The sequence below is a fragment of the Caloenas nicobarica genome, chromosome 13 (genome assembly GCF_036013445.1).
Source record: "Caloenas nicobarica isolate bCalNic1 chromosome 13, bCalNic1.hap1, whole genome shotgun sequence".
Taxonomy (NCBI): domain Eukaryota; kingdom Metazoa; phylum Chordata; class Aves; order Columbiformes; family Columbidae; genus Caloenas; species Caloenas nicobarica.
This window is the reverse complement of record NC_088257.1, coordinates 5,930,748-5,945,014: the sequence shown is the minus strand read 5'-3', so window position 1 is coordinate 5,945,014 and position 14,267 is coordinate 5,930,748. Positions and strand designations below refer to the sequence as shown.

Below are 14,267 nucleotides of genomic sequence, written 5' to 3'. Positions count from 1 at the left end.
CAAACAACGCGCCTCGCTGCGCCTGCCGTGAAGCGAGGCGGGAAAGATGGCGGCGCGGCGGGCGCTCGGCGCCGGTGAGTCTGAGGGGACGGAGCGGAGCGCTGGTTTGGGGGGTTTCGCCTGTTTTTGTCTTGCTCACTGTGATGCCGCCTTGCAGGTAGCGCCTTGGTGTCCGGTCTTCTCGGCTGGGCGCGGCCGGAGAGGTGAGTCTGGCTCTGCCGCGGTCCCGGACAAAGGCCCTTCCGCGGGTGTCCCAGTCTGGTGCTCCGTGTGCCGCCTGGCTCCGCCTTCTTGTTGGCTTAAGCATAGGAGGTTTTGTCTGAATATCAGGAGAGACTTTGCTGTGAGGGTACCGGAGCCCTGGAACAGGCTGCCCAGAGAGGTTGTGGAGGCTCCTCTGGAGACATTCAAACCCACCTGGACACATTCCTGTGCGATCTGCTCTGGTGAACCTGCTTTAGCAGGTGGGTTGGACTGGATGATCTCCAGAGGTTCCTTCCAACCCCAACCACTCTGTAATTCTTGCTCCATCCCGGACCCGCGGGGAACAGGTCGCTCTGTGCCTCTGTCTGTTTACTTCAAAACCAGGGCACGATGGAGGTGTCTCTGTCTCCTGAGCCCCCCTTTCTGTCAGGCATGGAGATTTCCTCAGGCTTCATGGTGCAGGTTATAGTAACACAGTAGCTGTTTCTCTGCTCTGTGTTCTCACCAGTCACTGCTTTTCTGTAGTTGCTGATTTTCCCCAGTCTGGAGGGATGACAGAGTTGTGCCAGGGGAGCGTTGGGCACTGCTGACCCTGCCCCAGACTTCAAAAGAAAGACTGATGTGGGCTCTCAAAGTGCAGAACTTTGGTCTCTGCCTGAGCCTGTGGAGCTGAACTGCAGAGACCTGTGTCACTGACAGGAGGAGAAAAAGCCTTGTGCTGCCGGTGCTGTGCTTGCTGCCGTGCAGCTGAACAGTCACACGCTACTTGTTTGTTTTACTCAGTTCTAGTCTGTGTGTCTCCCACTTAGTGCTTATGCATGTTTCTTTCTAGAAAGGTGCTCAGCTTTTTCTTTCCTATTCCCCTTACTTACCCATATACAGAGTACTTTTGTTTGTTGCTTATCACTATTTTCTTTTGCTTAAAGTGTAGTTGTGTTCTCTTTATTTTCCTAAAGTTATGAGACATAGAGTTGATCGTGCATGAGGTTGGATTACTTTAAGATAGAGGGAACGTAAGTTTCCCTAGTTTGTTTAATGTATTAATATGTTCTGCTAATATCAAGTAGACAATCCTTAATTTACTACTGCTTAAGTTGTTAAATTGCAAAATGATATTCATGTGCTTGTCAAATATTTTCCTGTATTCATAAGTAATGTAATAATATGTCTGGTGATGATGAATTGTTGTCTTGAGGAATACATTTTTTAAATATTAAGCAAATAAACTGTTTTCACTAAATACCTGAAAAAATATTCTACAACATTTAAATTTGTATGTTATGCTACTGTCTACTGATACGGTGGGAAAACTTTAAAGTGTACAATGCCCTTTTGAAACTAATCAATGTGTTCTGTTTGCCAGCCACTTTTAAAATGTTTTGTGCAGTTTGGCTACTCACAGGAAGCTGTTCAGGCCTTAGTAAAACTCACGGTATCTGGTCTTGACGACATCTGGTTTTTGTAGCTCCAAGTGGCTCCCCAGTACTGCCTTACCTAGTCAGCAGGGGGCAAAATTTAGCTTGGTTTTTCTGAGTCTGAGGTGAGTGAACTGACTGAAAACTAGAGGTTTTTTGCTATCAGCTGTCTTATATTGACCCAATTGCATTTTTTTGAAGCAGTTTAGAATACCTTCACTTTCAAATATCAGAAGGGATGACTGTTGTAAACTTCTAATGCTGTTTTGGTACTCAATCCCTTGAAAAAGTAGAAATTTTTACTGCTAGAAATGTTGTTGATAGACATTAAATAAGTATTGGCTAGTCTTGGGAAAGATAACGTAATGAACCCTACATAAGAAGAAGGAGGTGATTGTGTTGCTAAATGTCCCCAGCTGGTCACAAAGTGTGGAATCTCAGGCTACACAAATGTGATTTATGGTTCATGGTTTGCTTTAGGAAGCCTGAGGCTTCTTGTTAAATTAAAAAGCCCTTTTAATGTAAACTGTAGAGGACTTGAACAGTTTTATTTTGTGAGTAGTCAAATGTGTCAGTTCTGTTTATCAAGACAGGTAAGTTCACGATTTTGCAGGTAAGCTGGGCAGCAGCAAAGAACTTTTGTTCAGCAGCAAAGCTGGTTTTGTCTTGCAGGTGGCGAGCAGCCGGTAGCCTTTTCCCTCTGTCATGCATCCACACGAGCACATCTCTGCAGAAATTTGGGAAGTGGGAGAAAAAGAACAGGATTGTTTACCCTCCGCAGCTGCCTGGAGAACCTCGCAGACCAGCTGTAAGGATACACCTGTGAATTCCCTCACCTGTTTATGTTTAGCCATTTCTGAATGGATTGTCACTGTCTCAGGGTGACTCTACAGGATGCTAGTTTGATAGTTTTTTTCATTTGTTATTTAAGATTTTAGTCAGTTTTACATATTGTAAAAGTTAGCATCGCTTTGAATGTTTCCAATTCCAAATAATACTGGAGTTCCAGGTTGCTTGTAACTGATCACCTACCTAAGGTGTGATGTGAACTGCAAAGTTACCACCCTCTGTTTGTAGAAGTCTCTGGACTATGAAGAGGTAGAAGTTACCAAGGATGTATCATTATACACTCATTCTGTTTGTACAGACAGTAAATAACTAGAGAAGATTGTGATTGTATTGTTTCTGTGCACAAAGATGCAAATGTAACTTTTCTTGAGTAGTGGAACTAGTGGTGCCTGTTTGTAGGTACAATAGCGTGCATGCTCTTTTCATATCTTAATTTCTTTGTGTTTTACTTTCTCTGACTTCTAGTAACGTGTTGCCTTTTGCTGTGGCCTGCCCTTAATGGAGCTATTCAGAGGTTGTTTTCTGTCATAGCGCTTGCTTGAAATGTTTAACATGGACTGAGAGGTTCTGAAGTTAGGTGGGGAGGGACATGTGAGTTGAATGTGGCATATGATTGCAGGAGGGTTTTTTCTATAGTACAGTGGAATTGTTTCTTCAGTCTGTTGCACAATAACTTGTGTTTTACTAATCCATAAACTGAAGCAAAGAGTCTTTGTTGGCCTTTTATTACCTGTGTGCTCAGTGTAGGGCCTTCTGTTGGCTGTTCAAGGCAACTTTTGGAAAAGTCACCCTAAGTAACATGGTCAGTTTTTTAAATGCAGTCATAACAGATTAGTTTTTGATAACTGCAGATTTATGTCTGTTTCTCCCTGCCTCTTATTGACCATTCTATAACCGGGTAGTACAGTTAATGTGAACAGAGTGAGGCTTTTAAATTAAGTTGTTCCTGAAAACTGAGTGTTGTATCTTTGATCACTGAAGGGATTATTCATTGCTGCTTTCTCTACACCACAGCCTGGGAGAATTTTAGATGAATTTTTCAGTATTTCATCACTCTTAGGTGCTGATATTTTGGAATTCCATTTTTGTAATTGTTCTTCAGTTGCAATGTCTTGTGGCCTCTGTTAGGCATACTGCTCAGCAAAGTTATTTGCATCTCAAAAGAACAGGGGTTTTTGGATGCACGCTTTTGTGGACCATGAGCATTTATTGCTTCTGTGAGTATTGTGGCCTAGGATGTAGAAACGCACGCTGTGTACTTTGCTAACTAATGCAGTGTATGTGAAAATGCAGTTACCAACCAACTCGCTTATTAAATCAGTTTTTTACCTGTTCATAAAGAATGCCGTCTCTTTCAAATTTGTATTTATGTTAAATTTTACTAGCTAGTTTTGGTCCCTGCTGGTACATTAATAAAGTTAAGTGGGTCTTTGGAGACAGCTCTTCATGCCAATCAAACTTGAAACCCTCTTCACTTCTGAAGAGCTAATGAAGTTCATTCTGGTAACATTGCTTAGTTGCTGTCCTGGGAACTTAACTTGACAGCAGAATGATGTTTATCAGACCAAATGGGCATGTCAGTCTTGAACTGCTTCAAAAGGTGGGGAAGAGGAAAGGAAAAGATCATGAAAAATCTTCTGATCATTCTTTTCAGGGACTTCTGTTTATAAACTAATTCTCATAAGTTGGTATTAAAATGTTATGTATGCTAGCTACTCTTTTTATTATGCTTTCAGTTTCAAAAGTCAAAGGCATGACTGATTGGGTATATTCACGATATAGTAGGGGGAGTCATATTTACTTTATTCCTGGTAAGAATATAGACTGTGGAGCAGACATGTATGCTCCATTCTTGTTTTCACAGCAAAATTACTGGTCCTCTGTTTTTTGCCTCTAGGAAATATATCACTGTCGGAGGGAAATAAAATATAGCAAAGATAAGATGTGGTATCTGGCAAAACTGGTGAGTAAAAATACTTTGTATTGTATTTGTTATAACGCAAAATTTAATCGCTGTATTTGCCCTACCAGCCTAATTCAGTCGCAATCTAATCAGCATCTCTGTAACAGAGTCCTGGGGAAGAGCCTCATCTGTGCAAGCGAAGAGTCGTTTGTAGTTTGGTTTAGCTGCTTTATCCTAGTTTGCTCTCAAATGTGCACTCAGGATCATGTGCAGGTGACGCACTGTGGAAGAATTTTTGTTGGTTTCTGTGTAGTAGTAGATGGCAAGGAGAACGTGAAAGGACAGTAATGGGCTGGTTTTCTCTTTAAGAAAAAGAATCAAATGTTTTATCAAGATTTATTCAATATTTAGCTCAGAAGTTCTGTATGTAAGATATTACATTGGAGAAATGGTATTTAAGGAAACTGAAGTCTTTTGATTTGCTCTTTATAATGGCAAAATAATTTAAATACTGTCTTCAGAACAAGAGAAGGGTAATACTTGTAAATGCAGGAATTAACTTTAACACTTTGATTGCAGATAAGAGGAATGTCCATTGATCAGGCTCTTGCTCAGTTGGAATTTAATGATAAAAAGGGAGCAAAGGTGATCAAAGAGGTATGTAGTAGTATTCTTTAACACTCCTAGTTTCAAGAAAACTTCAATACCTATCACCAGAAGTTTGCAGATGTTTCTGTTAAGCCTGTTGGGAGCACATTCAAGCGATATACTGTTGTAGCAGCCATGTAATGTGAATATGCAATGGTCACTTGTGCTGGCTGTTTTAACTTTAAATAACAGTAATTTATGTGTGGGTACCCTCTCTAACAAAGCTTGGTGTTAATGTAATGGTAAATAATGCAGAATCCTTGTCATTAACGGCTGCTACATCTGTATGTGCTTTGGTTCTTAAAATTGTAAGAGGTGAAGGACGTCATCAGGGAAGGGACTGAGTTCTGTGAAGGCATGAGAGCTTTTTGTACGCTTTAGTTGTTTAGAGTCTCAAATGACTCATTTTCTTGGCCAAAACATTGATTTCTGGCATCATAATGACAAAGTATCCTGTATTAGGTGAAAATATTCCATGGCCAAAATTCGTTTTGCCTACCTCGGAATTTGTTTCTAGTCTGATGTCTAATTAGACAAAGGTCCATGGATGGAAGGCTGAACCATCTTTTACATTTTTGGGGAAGGAAAGGGAGAGGAAAAAAGTTGTCCTGAAGCATTTCCAGTCTGTATGCAAAGAATATGCTTATGTAAAAGATGTCTGTCTTTTAATGATTTTGATCTCTATAGAACATTTTTTTTCTATAACTGACTTAAACTTGCAATTTCTTCCATGCTATCTAGAGATAAGTAGCATTGCTTAAATTCCTACTCAGTATTTCTTTTCCTTTTGTTATAGGTTCTCTTAGAAGCTCAGGAAATGGCAGTAAGAAATCACAACGTGGAATTCAAATCAAATTTACATATAGGTACCTTTTTTTTTTCTTATTTCAGTGCAGAAAAATGTCATCCTACCTTATGAAAAAGTTTTATCCATAAGGTTTTGTTGCTTCAAATCAGCAAAAGTTATTAATAAAGTATAGTTTCTAGTAATCTAGGCACGTGTTTCGGACTCACAGCACAACTGAAGTTGTGTGGTAGTTGAGTATTCAGCCATCGTTTCGTTGTGGTTGGTGTCTGACTGGTGTTCTGGCATCTGCTGCACACGTTGTGTTTCACACGTTCACCTGAGAGTGGAGTTTCTGCTCCCAATGTGAAAAGAGAAAGTCCTGAAGGGAAAGATGCTTAACATGATTATAAAAGACAACAAAAAGCAAAATGTTATTACTTTTTAACGTTGCTAGCGAACATGGATGCTGGAAGCTTTGTCCGTGGCTGGTACTACTAGCTTTGCAGGGTCAGAATCTAAACTTGTCTTAAAACAGTATAAAAGTAAATTAATATTGATGGTAGACTTATTGAAATTCTTTATTACACACGATTACAGGATATGCTTGTAATAACTACAGCACTTTCTTGCCTAGAGAAATGTTTATTTGTGTTTTTAGGCTCAAAGAAAAAAATGCCTGTTTTGCCAAATATGGTATAAATGTTATTAGGCTGACCTCATAAGCTTAAAGTAACCTGGATTGTAGAGCAGATTTGATTAGAATTCTTTGGAGCCTTCCAGGCCTCTGCCATAAGAAGGTTTATCTAGTAGTGCAGGATTGGATGTGTAGATAATGAAAATACCTATGATGAATGTAATAAAGAGAAAGGAGGAAAAACGAAGTCTGTAAGACTTCTACAGGAATTCATGAGAGAAACTACTGAAGATCAGTGGAGTTAATATCACCTTCAGACGAGCTATGTAATCTACTAAGTTCTCAGTGTAGCCTCTTTTGGATTTGTCCTTTACTACATATCTATCTTTGCATACTTTCTAAATTCACTTTTCTGGTGCTCCTGAAGAGTGTTAATTCAACTCACGGGTTCCTCTGTAGCAGTAATCTGCTAAATGTAATAGAAGAAAGATGCAGGAGACAATCCCAAATAGAATTAACTTTTCATATGCAGTCATGAAAAATACCCTGACAAGACAGTGTTTCAGTTGCAGATGGGTAGTAGTTTATTCTTGACTGAAGAGTCCTTTCTCTCCCCCTGGCTTTTTCCTTTAGCTGAGTCACTGACGGGCAGAGGCCGCTATGTGAAGCGAATTCGTTACCATGGCAAAGGCATGTTTGGCGTCATGAACATCTCCAGGTGCCATTACTTTGTGAAGCTGGTGGAAGGTCCTCCTCCTCCTCCAGAGCCACCGAGGACTGGTTTTGACCAAGCAAAAGAATATGTGCAGCAGCTGCGAAGTAGAACCCTTGTTAATACACTGTGACAAACTTTTGTGACTGTATAGGTATTTCTTGTTTGACGATGTAATTATATGAAAGAATAATTAAAATCATGCTTTAGTTATGTCTTTGCTGGAGCTGGATGATGCAAGAATGATCGTAAGCTTTTTTTCTTACTTGTCAAGCCATAGGTATGGAAAAACTGTTGTGAAAGCAGGAACAGATGTTGCTTTTTCTGAGTTACTTGGACCAGAGCATCCAATCTAGAACATACGGTGCTGTTATAAAGCATGTAAGGAACTGTGGTGTCCTCAAATTCATGCAGTTGTCTCTGTTACATATGGCTGGGTCTTTTATTGTAAAGAATACGTGCGTGACAGTCACATTGCAAGATCAAGACTTGGACTAAAATTACTAAAATTTGACAGAGTAGCTGTGACAGTGGAACAAAACAAGCAACAATAATAGTTGAGATTATCAGGCATCAACTTATGGTTTCTTTATCTGGGCTATAATGCACTTTCCTTCCAGCCTCTGTTGTGCATTTTAGGCGTCGTGTCTGGGAGTGGGGAATAGAAAAAAAAAAAAATCATATTTTGATAGAGTCGGTAGGTGGCAGTGTTTAGTTTGTCAGAGAGGGAAGTGGCAGTGAAAACTTAAAACACACTGAAACTCTGTTCTTGATTCTGACCATGGCATTAATAGTCTGATATGTGTGCAGAGTTCAGGCTGTTCACTGTGGAAACTCAGAATGCGTAACAGACACAATGTGGAGAAAAGCTGCTCTTGCTGAAGAGTGAACTACGTTATTCTGCACCGTCTGGAAACAAATTGCTTTTATAATGTTGAGGCAAGTAAAATGCTCAATCTATTTAATATGGAATGGCTTGTCGCATATACAAATCAGGCTTTCAGTTCTCTGAAAACAATCCCATTTTTATCATTATTTTGAAAAGAAGAAGACTGATGTCAGTATGGGAAATCTCATTTCACCCAGTCAAGCTTTCAGCTCAGATGGCCAGAGATCATGAACATCAGCATAAAAAAAGAATGAGTAGTTGCTTGTTTATACTGATGTCTGATATTTAGACCTTTCTTTTCCATGTTTGGAGCACTAGAATGGGAGATTTCTTACTTCATTTGGGTCTTTACCACACAAACTAGTGGTAGCCATTCTGATATGTGTTTACTTTGATCAGTACTTGAATGATGGCAAAGGGACAGTTCATAAGGAAACAAATTATCTTTGTCTTAATGAAGGTGGCATACAGCTGTTTCTTTTAGCTACCAAAGAAAGGCTCTCATGATCTTAGAGTTAGAGGATGCTGAAGTTACACAAGGACAACATGCACGGCTCTGTACCATTAATGGGTGCTTATTTGCAGCCTGGTTTTCTGCAGTGCATTTACAGACACACAACTTCAAAGCCACGATTTAGTAACTTTTGTCTGAAAGGTATGTTCCTGATAAAACTCGCTATCTCTGCAGTCCCTGATGTGTGCTTGAAGAACTGTTTCTGGTGTGCTATGATAAACAGCTGTGCTTTGCTCTGCTAGCTGCTGTGAAACACTTTTGTCGTACTAAATCTCTTACAAGTTCTAGCAAACTTGAGTGACTTAATCTTTTTTGAGGGTCAGTGATCTGGCAGAAGACTAAGGAATCACAAAATAATCCAAGCTTAATAAGCACTTGTCATCGAAGCATGTAAAATCTGTCTTCCAGATACTTTATTCCACTACCTGTTCCTCCTGCATGCTGTAGATTTTTCTATGGATTCCTTCTGGACCTCCAGACAAGATTGTATCCTAATAGATATCATTGCTCTAGTTATGAAACTGCAGACGAGGAGAGAAACAAGAATGTGACTGGTGTCTTTTTTGAGCCTCTTTATGATGCAGCAGGTGGCCCTGACACTCCTTCAAACAGGCCTGGGCTTTTAAAATTTGCTTGTCATTCTTGTTTTCTTTCTCAAAGCAACAAGTGGGAAAACTCTTCTTTTGACATGCTTTTCAGCATTCCTCTTATTCCTTAGTACCCTTTTCTGCTTGCTTAAAGATGTGTCACCCATAGTGTGTCCTGCCGGTGTTGGTTAAGGAAGCTCCAGAGCTGCAGCTGTAAGAGAACAACAATGGGAGATTCGGTGAGATGAGGGACTTGAACTGACTCAGTCCCTGCTTTTGAGTGGTAGGACAGTAAGAGAGTCTGAAGTGATTTCCATCATAGGTCTGTCAGAGTATTGGTACGGGAGCCCACCTGAGCCTTTTTCAAACAGAAAACTCCATGCTAACTGCAACAGGTCTTTTAGCAGAAGAAAACTTATTACTGTGACTTCCAATAAAACAACATTCTTAATGAGCTGTCACCAGAAGGGAGGGGGAGAGGCACATAGGCCTCCACTTGATGCTGATTTTGTTAGTAACATCTGGGGGCACTGTAAACTCACCACTTGTGTATGTATATGCTGATGTTACAGAAACTGGAGAAGGAGCAAGTATGTGTGAAGGTGTAGTAAGGCTTCGGGGAAATTTGAAGAGAGCAGAACTGTGAGCACTGCTCAGCAATGTGAGATTTAATTGGGGGAAACTTAAAAACCTGCTATAGAGCTTGTTTATAAATGTTTTAAAGTATTCAGTGAGAAAGTCAAAGTACTTTTGTCAGACAGTTTGATGCCTTTTTGGATGTGTGTGTTTGTTTGTTCTGGGCAGTTATTTAGAGGGTACTTCATTAAAGGCAGAGTTAGGAAAGACTCATGAATGTGGTTATAAAGTGATCATCAGCCTTTTTGGAAATGTGGAAGGCACAGGAGGTTACATGTGTGTAATAAACAGTGACTGGGGAGTTAGAGACCCCTGATTGTGGACAGGTCTGGACTGGGAAGTGCTGTGGTGAGATGAAGGTGTGTAACAGTGCTTAGGAAATCCCTCAGTCACTGCAGTGAAGGAACAACAGGGAATCGCTGTTTCCTTTCTGCCAGTCCCTATGAAAATCTACCAGTGGGATGCTGGAGCATCATTTGCAAACAGAATTCTTGAAATAGAAATAAGGTTGCTCCTAATATCCTCAGTGAACCATAGAAACCAAGTGTGATATTCTTCACTGTATAAGCTGTAGTCCTGCTGAAAAAAACCCTATTTCTAGCTTTTCAAAGAACAAGCCTTTATTGCTGAATGACATCTATCCAGCTGCGTTTCAGCCATGTAATTTTAAATAATTACTAGTTGAACAAAGAGTGTAATACCAATAATAACTGCAAAAGTTACTGTTTGCTGCAGCTTACCTAGGGAAAATAACTTGAGAGGGGAAAGTTTCAGGAACTGACTTTTGAGTACTTAAACTGCAGTAAGGAGCAAGTTATCTCTTGAGAGCAGTCAGCAAATGCAGAGCTAATTTTTTATTTGCTCTATAACATCAACACTTTCTTCTTGTTTCAAGGAAGTTGTATGCTGTTACAGAGGGCAGGCTGCCATTCAAGAGAACGAGCCAAGGAGAGTGTAACTTTACGTTGCACAAATTAGGCATCCACCTTGGAGTATTAGATGAGGACATTAACCTGAGAGTCTGTTCCACACTTGAACAGAGCATTCTTGAAACTAAAGGCAAAACATGGGGCAGACCATTTGAATAACAAGCACATCTGTGGATGCTGCTTCTGTGTACTACGTGGCAGTACGGCCATCAGGTTTTGTGTGGTAAATGAATTGTGTCATATGTGAACCTAGGTTCACTCCCTTTTTCTTTCCTCCAAAAGTAATGGAATGGAGGCTTAAACTGTGTCTGTATTCTTGTGATATCAGAGTTGGCACCATTGTCAGTGCTGCATCAAGTCGCCTGTGTCTTTGTCTAACAATACTGGAAATCCAGCCACCTCTCTAGTAGCCTGTACTAGTGCTGCTGTGCTACTCTCCCTGTGGAAGCTCTTACCGAGCCCAGCCTGGGCCTCCCAAGCTGTCCTCTCTTGTCCTTTGTTCTATTGCCTCACGCTGCTGAGAAGTGGTTGAGTATCACATTTGAACTCTCCTCTTGCTATCAGATCACCCTGCTAACCATCTTTTGGGCAGGATGAACAAGCCCAGCTTCAACCTCTCCTTATAAATGCCATTCTCTAGCCCTTGTGCTGTACCCTCCTAGTTTCCCCATCTCTGCTGCAGTGGGGGACCTAAAACCAGAGTCAAGGTTCCAGGTGCTGCTTCACCAGCACTGATGAGAGGCTGATGAATTCCCTTGGTCTGCTGACCACACTTTTAATGAGGCCACGTATGCAGTGTGCTGTGTCTGTTATGGGAGCATGTTGTTGGCTCATATTCAGCCTGATGTTCATGCATCTCCCAGGTCCTTTTCAGGTTGCTCGTCAGCACCGTAGAACCTGTGTTCCAGCTCTTGTTGCTTTTTTTTATACACTAATTAGGACTCCTTTACCACCAGGAAATTGTTCTGTTATGTGGATGGTGATTTTCTTTCCTAATAGAAAAGTTGCAAACCAGTGCAGTAGAGGTGTTTGTACATGCTGTTGTGGTAAACTCCATCAACATATGTAGCTAATAAGCAGTGAAATGTGTCTACATCTCTCCTATTGATTATCTCCTTCAGAGCAAGAGAAACATAGCTCCTTACTGTATGCTGGCCATGTAAATTGAAACTTTAATGAAAACAGAGTGGACTGTGAGGTACACTGCACTGGGCCATTAAAGGATTACTCTTCAAAACCAGCTCTTCTAAATGCCCCCGATTCCTTGCCGCCTTTTTTCCCTACTTAAAATTCCCAATAGTGCATTAAGATAAACTCAGTGCTTAGTAAATTTTCCCCTGTGTAGTTTACAAGCTCAAGGTTATGGGCCAGAACAAGTAGTGTCATGCTATAAATCAGGTGTAATGGAACAGCTTGAGAGGGCGCACTGAAGTCCTACTTCCCCTCACACAGTGTGTGTCCTAAAACTATGAAGGGAGAGTTGGCAGAAACCGCCATAAATTGCTGATTATATCATCAATAATGAGGTTCATCTTGCTACCTTCTCTCTTCTGGTGTTTGAATCACTTCAGTACAGTGGAGTGTACTGGAAAATTCTTAAAAGGGATGCAAGTCAGAGAATACAGAAGTTTTCACTGAAACCCACTGTCGTGCAGAACGGAGGTGGGACATCTGCCTTGTAGTTATCCTTCCAGCAACTAAATGCTTTTTGTCAATGTTCCGTGTGATAACTTATGTACTTTTAGCTTTCAACTATTCCTTATGGCTCTGGGTTTTTTTCCCTGCTGGCTTAAAAAAGTCCTTTTCTGTTTCTTTTAGGCCTGAAATGCATCACTATTTCAGGGAGTCTGAACATTGGACCATCTCAAGAACTTGCCTGCACAGGCAGGGGAGGTTAATCCTGAGTTTGCAGCCAGGCTCAGCAGGACGGGGCTCGGGGTTTCCTCGGGCTGGTGTTGTGGCTGAAGGCCACAACCTGGATGGGGTCACGCTCTGTCAGCTCGGAGCACGGGCAGAAGCAACCTGCAGCTGTCTGTGCTGTGACAGAGGTGTCCTGAGTTGGAGCTTGGAACTTGGTTCTTGAGGGGAAACAACAAACTGGAGGTACCAACTTATTACTACTTTTTTTTTTTTTTAAATAATACTTAATTCACACCCTTTATCAGACAGCATAGTGTCTTAATTTCTTAAAAGTAGGTTAGAGATGTTATATTTTTTCCTGACAGGAATCTTGGGGGCCAAAGTCCTGGTTTCAGCAGGAGGCTAAGAATACGCTTTCCTGATATGGTGCCTGGGGTGTCAGGGGAATAGGGACGATGACCTGGGGGTGCATCACATACCCACAAAGTGAAATGCAGCAGCTCCAGGGCAGACGGTGCCTTGGCACTGCTGTGACTTTGCCAAAGTCACATTCATGGCACTGACGGCATAAACATTTTGTGGCAACTGTGCAAAGTGAGCAGCCGATTATTTTCCTAATGATTGCTTCTCGGTGCTCTCCTCCTCCTTCATCTGCCCTAGAGAGGAAAACTTTCTTCCCTGTACTCTGTCCACTTGGATAATGGCATAAATGGATTCTTTCTATAAAAATGCGGTGCTAACACTGCAGTAGTCTGTGCTGTGTGGGACTTGGCTGTGTAATTACGTTCTTCCTCTGAGTTCCCTCCTTTTGCAGACTCTTGTGGATCCTGTCTGTGGCTGTTAAGTGGAGCAGGGTGAGTCTGAGAGCTCCCATCTCTGCTGGCTCCTCTCTGAGCTGTTCAGCTGCTTCCTCTTCACCACAGCAGCAGCAGAGTTAATGCTTCCAGAGCACTTCTACAGTTCTCCTGGGATGCTCAGTGAGGACTTTGCATACACAAGCGGTGACCTTCTGCTGACTCATTTGCATGGCTGGTCCAGGTTGATTCCAGTAGTTTCAGCTGAGGAGCATAAACCGGTTTGTGTGCCCATTAAATTCTCAGAATAGTCAAGCCTGTGGGGAAGTTCAGGGCTATAACAGCGTGCATACGCAAACAAAATGTTTGGTACAATAAGTGTATGTCAAGAACAGAGTGGTAACTCATCCTGCTTGAAGGTGTGTTCTTGATTCAGTGAGCCGAAGGTCAGTTGTTGTGCTCTAAACAGGAGTAGCATGGCAGGAATCCCAACTTTAAAAAAGCTATTTTTTGTTTTGGAAGCCCAGGGTTCATCTCTGTTTAGTGAATTCTGTAGGGTAAATGAGTGTTTAAGTTGTACTAAGTTAACTTGGCCAGCTTCTGGATAGCAGATATCTACTGAAAATGGTTCCCAGCTTCCTTAGCAGTCACCTAGTACTGTCTTCTTAACAGACTCTTGGAAGATTTCTGGGCAATATGACCACGGCATCACTCTGACCTTAATTCTGATAAATACAATAATGAATACAAACTGAGCTCCATCCTGCTGGTACTGGATTGCTACCAGCCTCTGAGCTACCTAGATTAAAGCTAGCTGGAGCATTCAGTCAAAAGAACTTCAGATACTGTCCTCCTCCATCAGATTTAAAAGGAGAGGGGTGTAGCTTCCAAATTGAAGACAATCCT

The 14,267-nt window shown here is 41.4% G+C and overlaps 1 protein-coding gene across 1 annotated transcript; it reads left to right on the top strand.

Moving 5' to 3' along the window:
• Positions 1-4: 4 nt before the first annotated feature.
• MRPL22 (mitochondrial ribosomal protein L22) lies at positions 5-13,408 on the top strand. The gene is made up of 7 exons (XM_065644405.1): positions 5-74; positions 158-203; positions 2,292-2,427; positions 4,366-4,431; positions 4,951-5,028; positions 5,816-5,885; positions 7,074-13,408. Exons 1-7 carry the CDS (start codon positions 47-49, stop codon positions 7,283-7,285), a joined length of 636 nt encoding a protein of 211 aa, XP_065500477.1. The 5' UTR covers positions 5-46; the 3' UTR covers positions 7,286-13,408.
• The last annotated feature ends 859 nt before the right edge of the window (positions 13,409-14,267 follow it).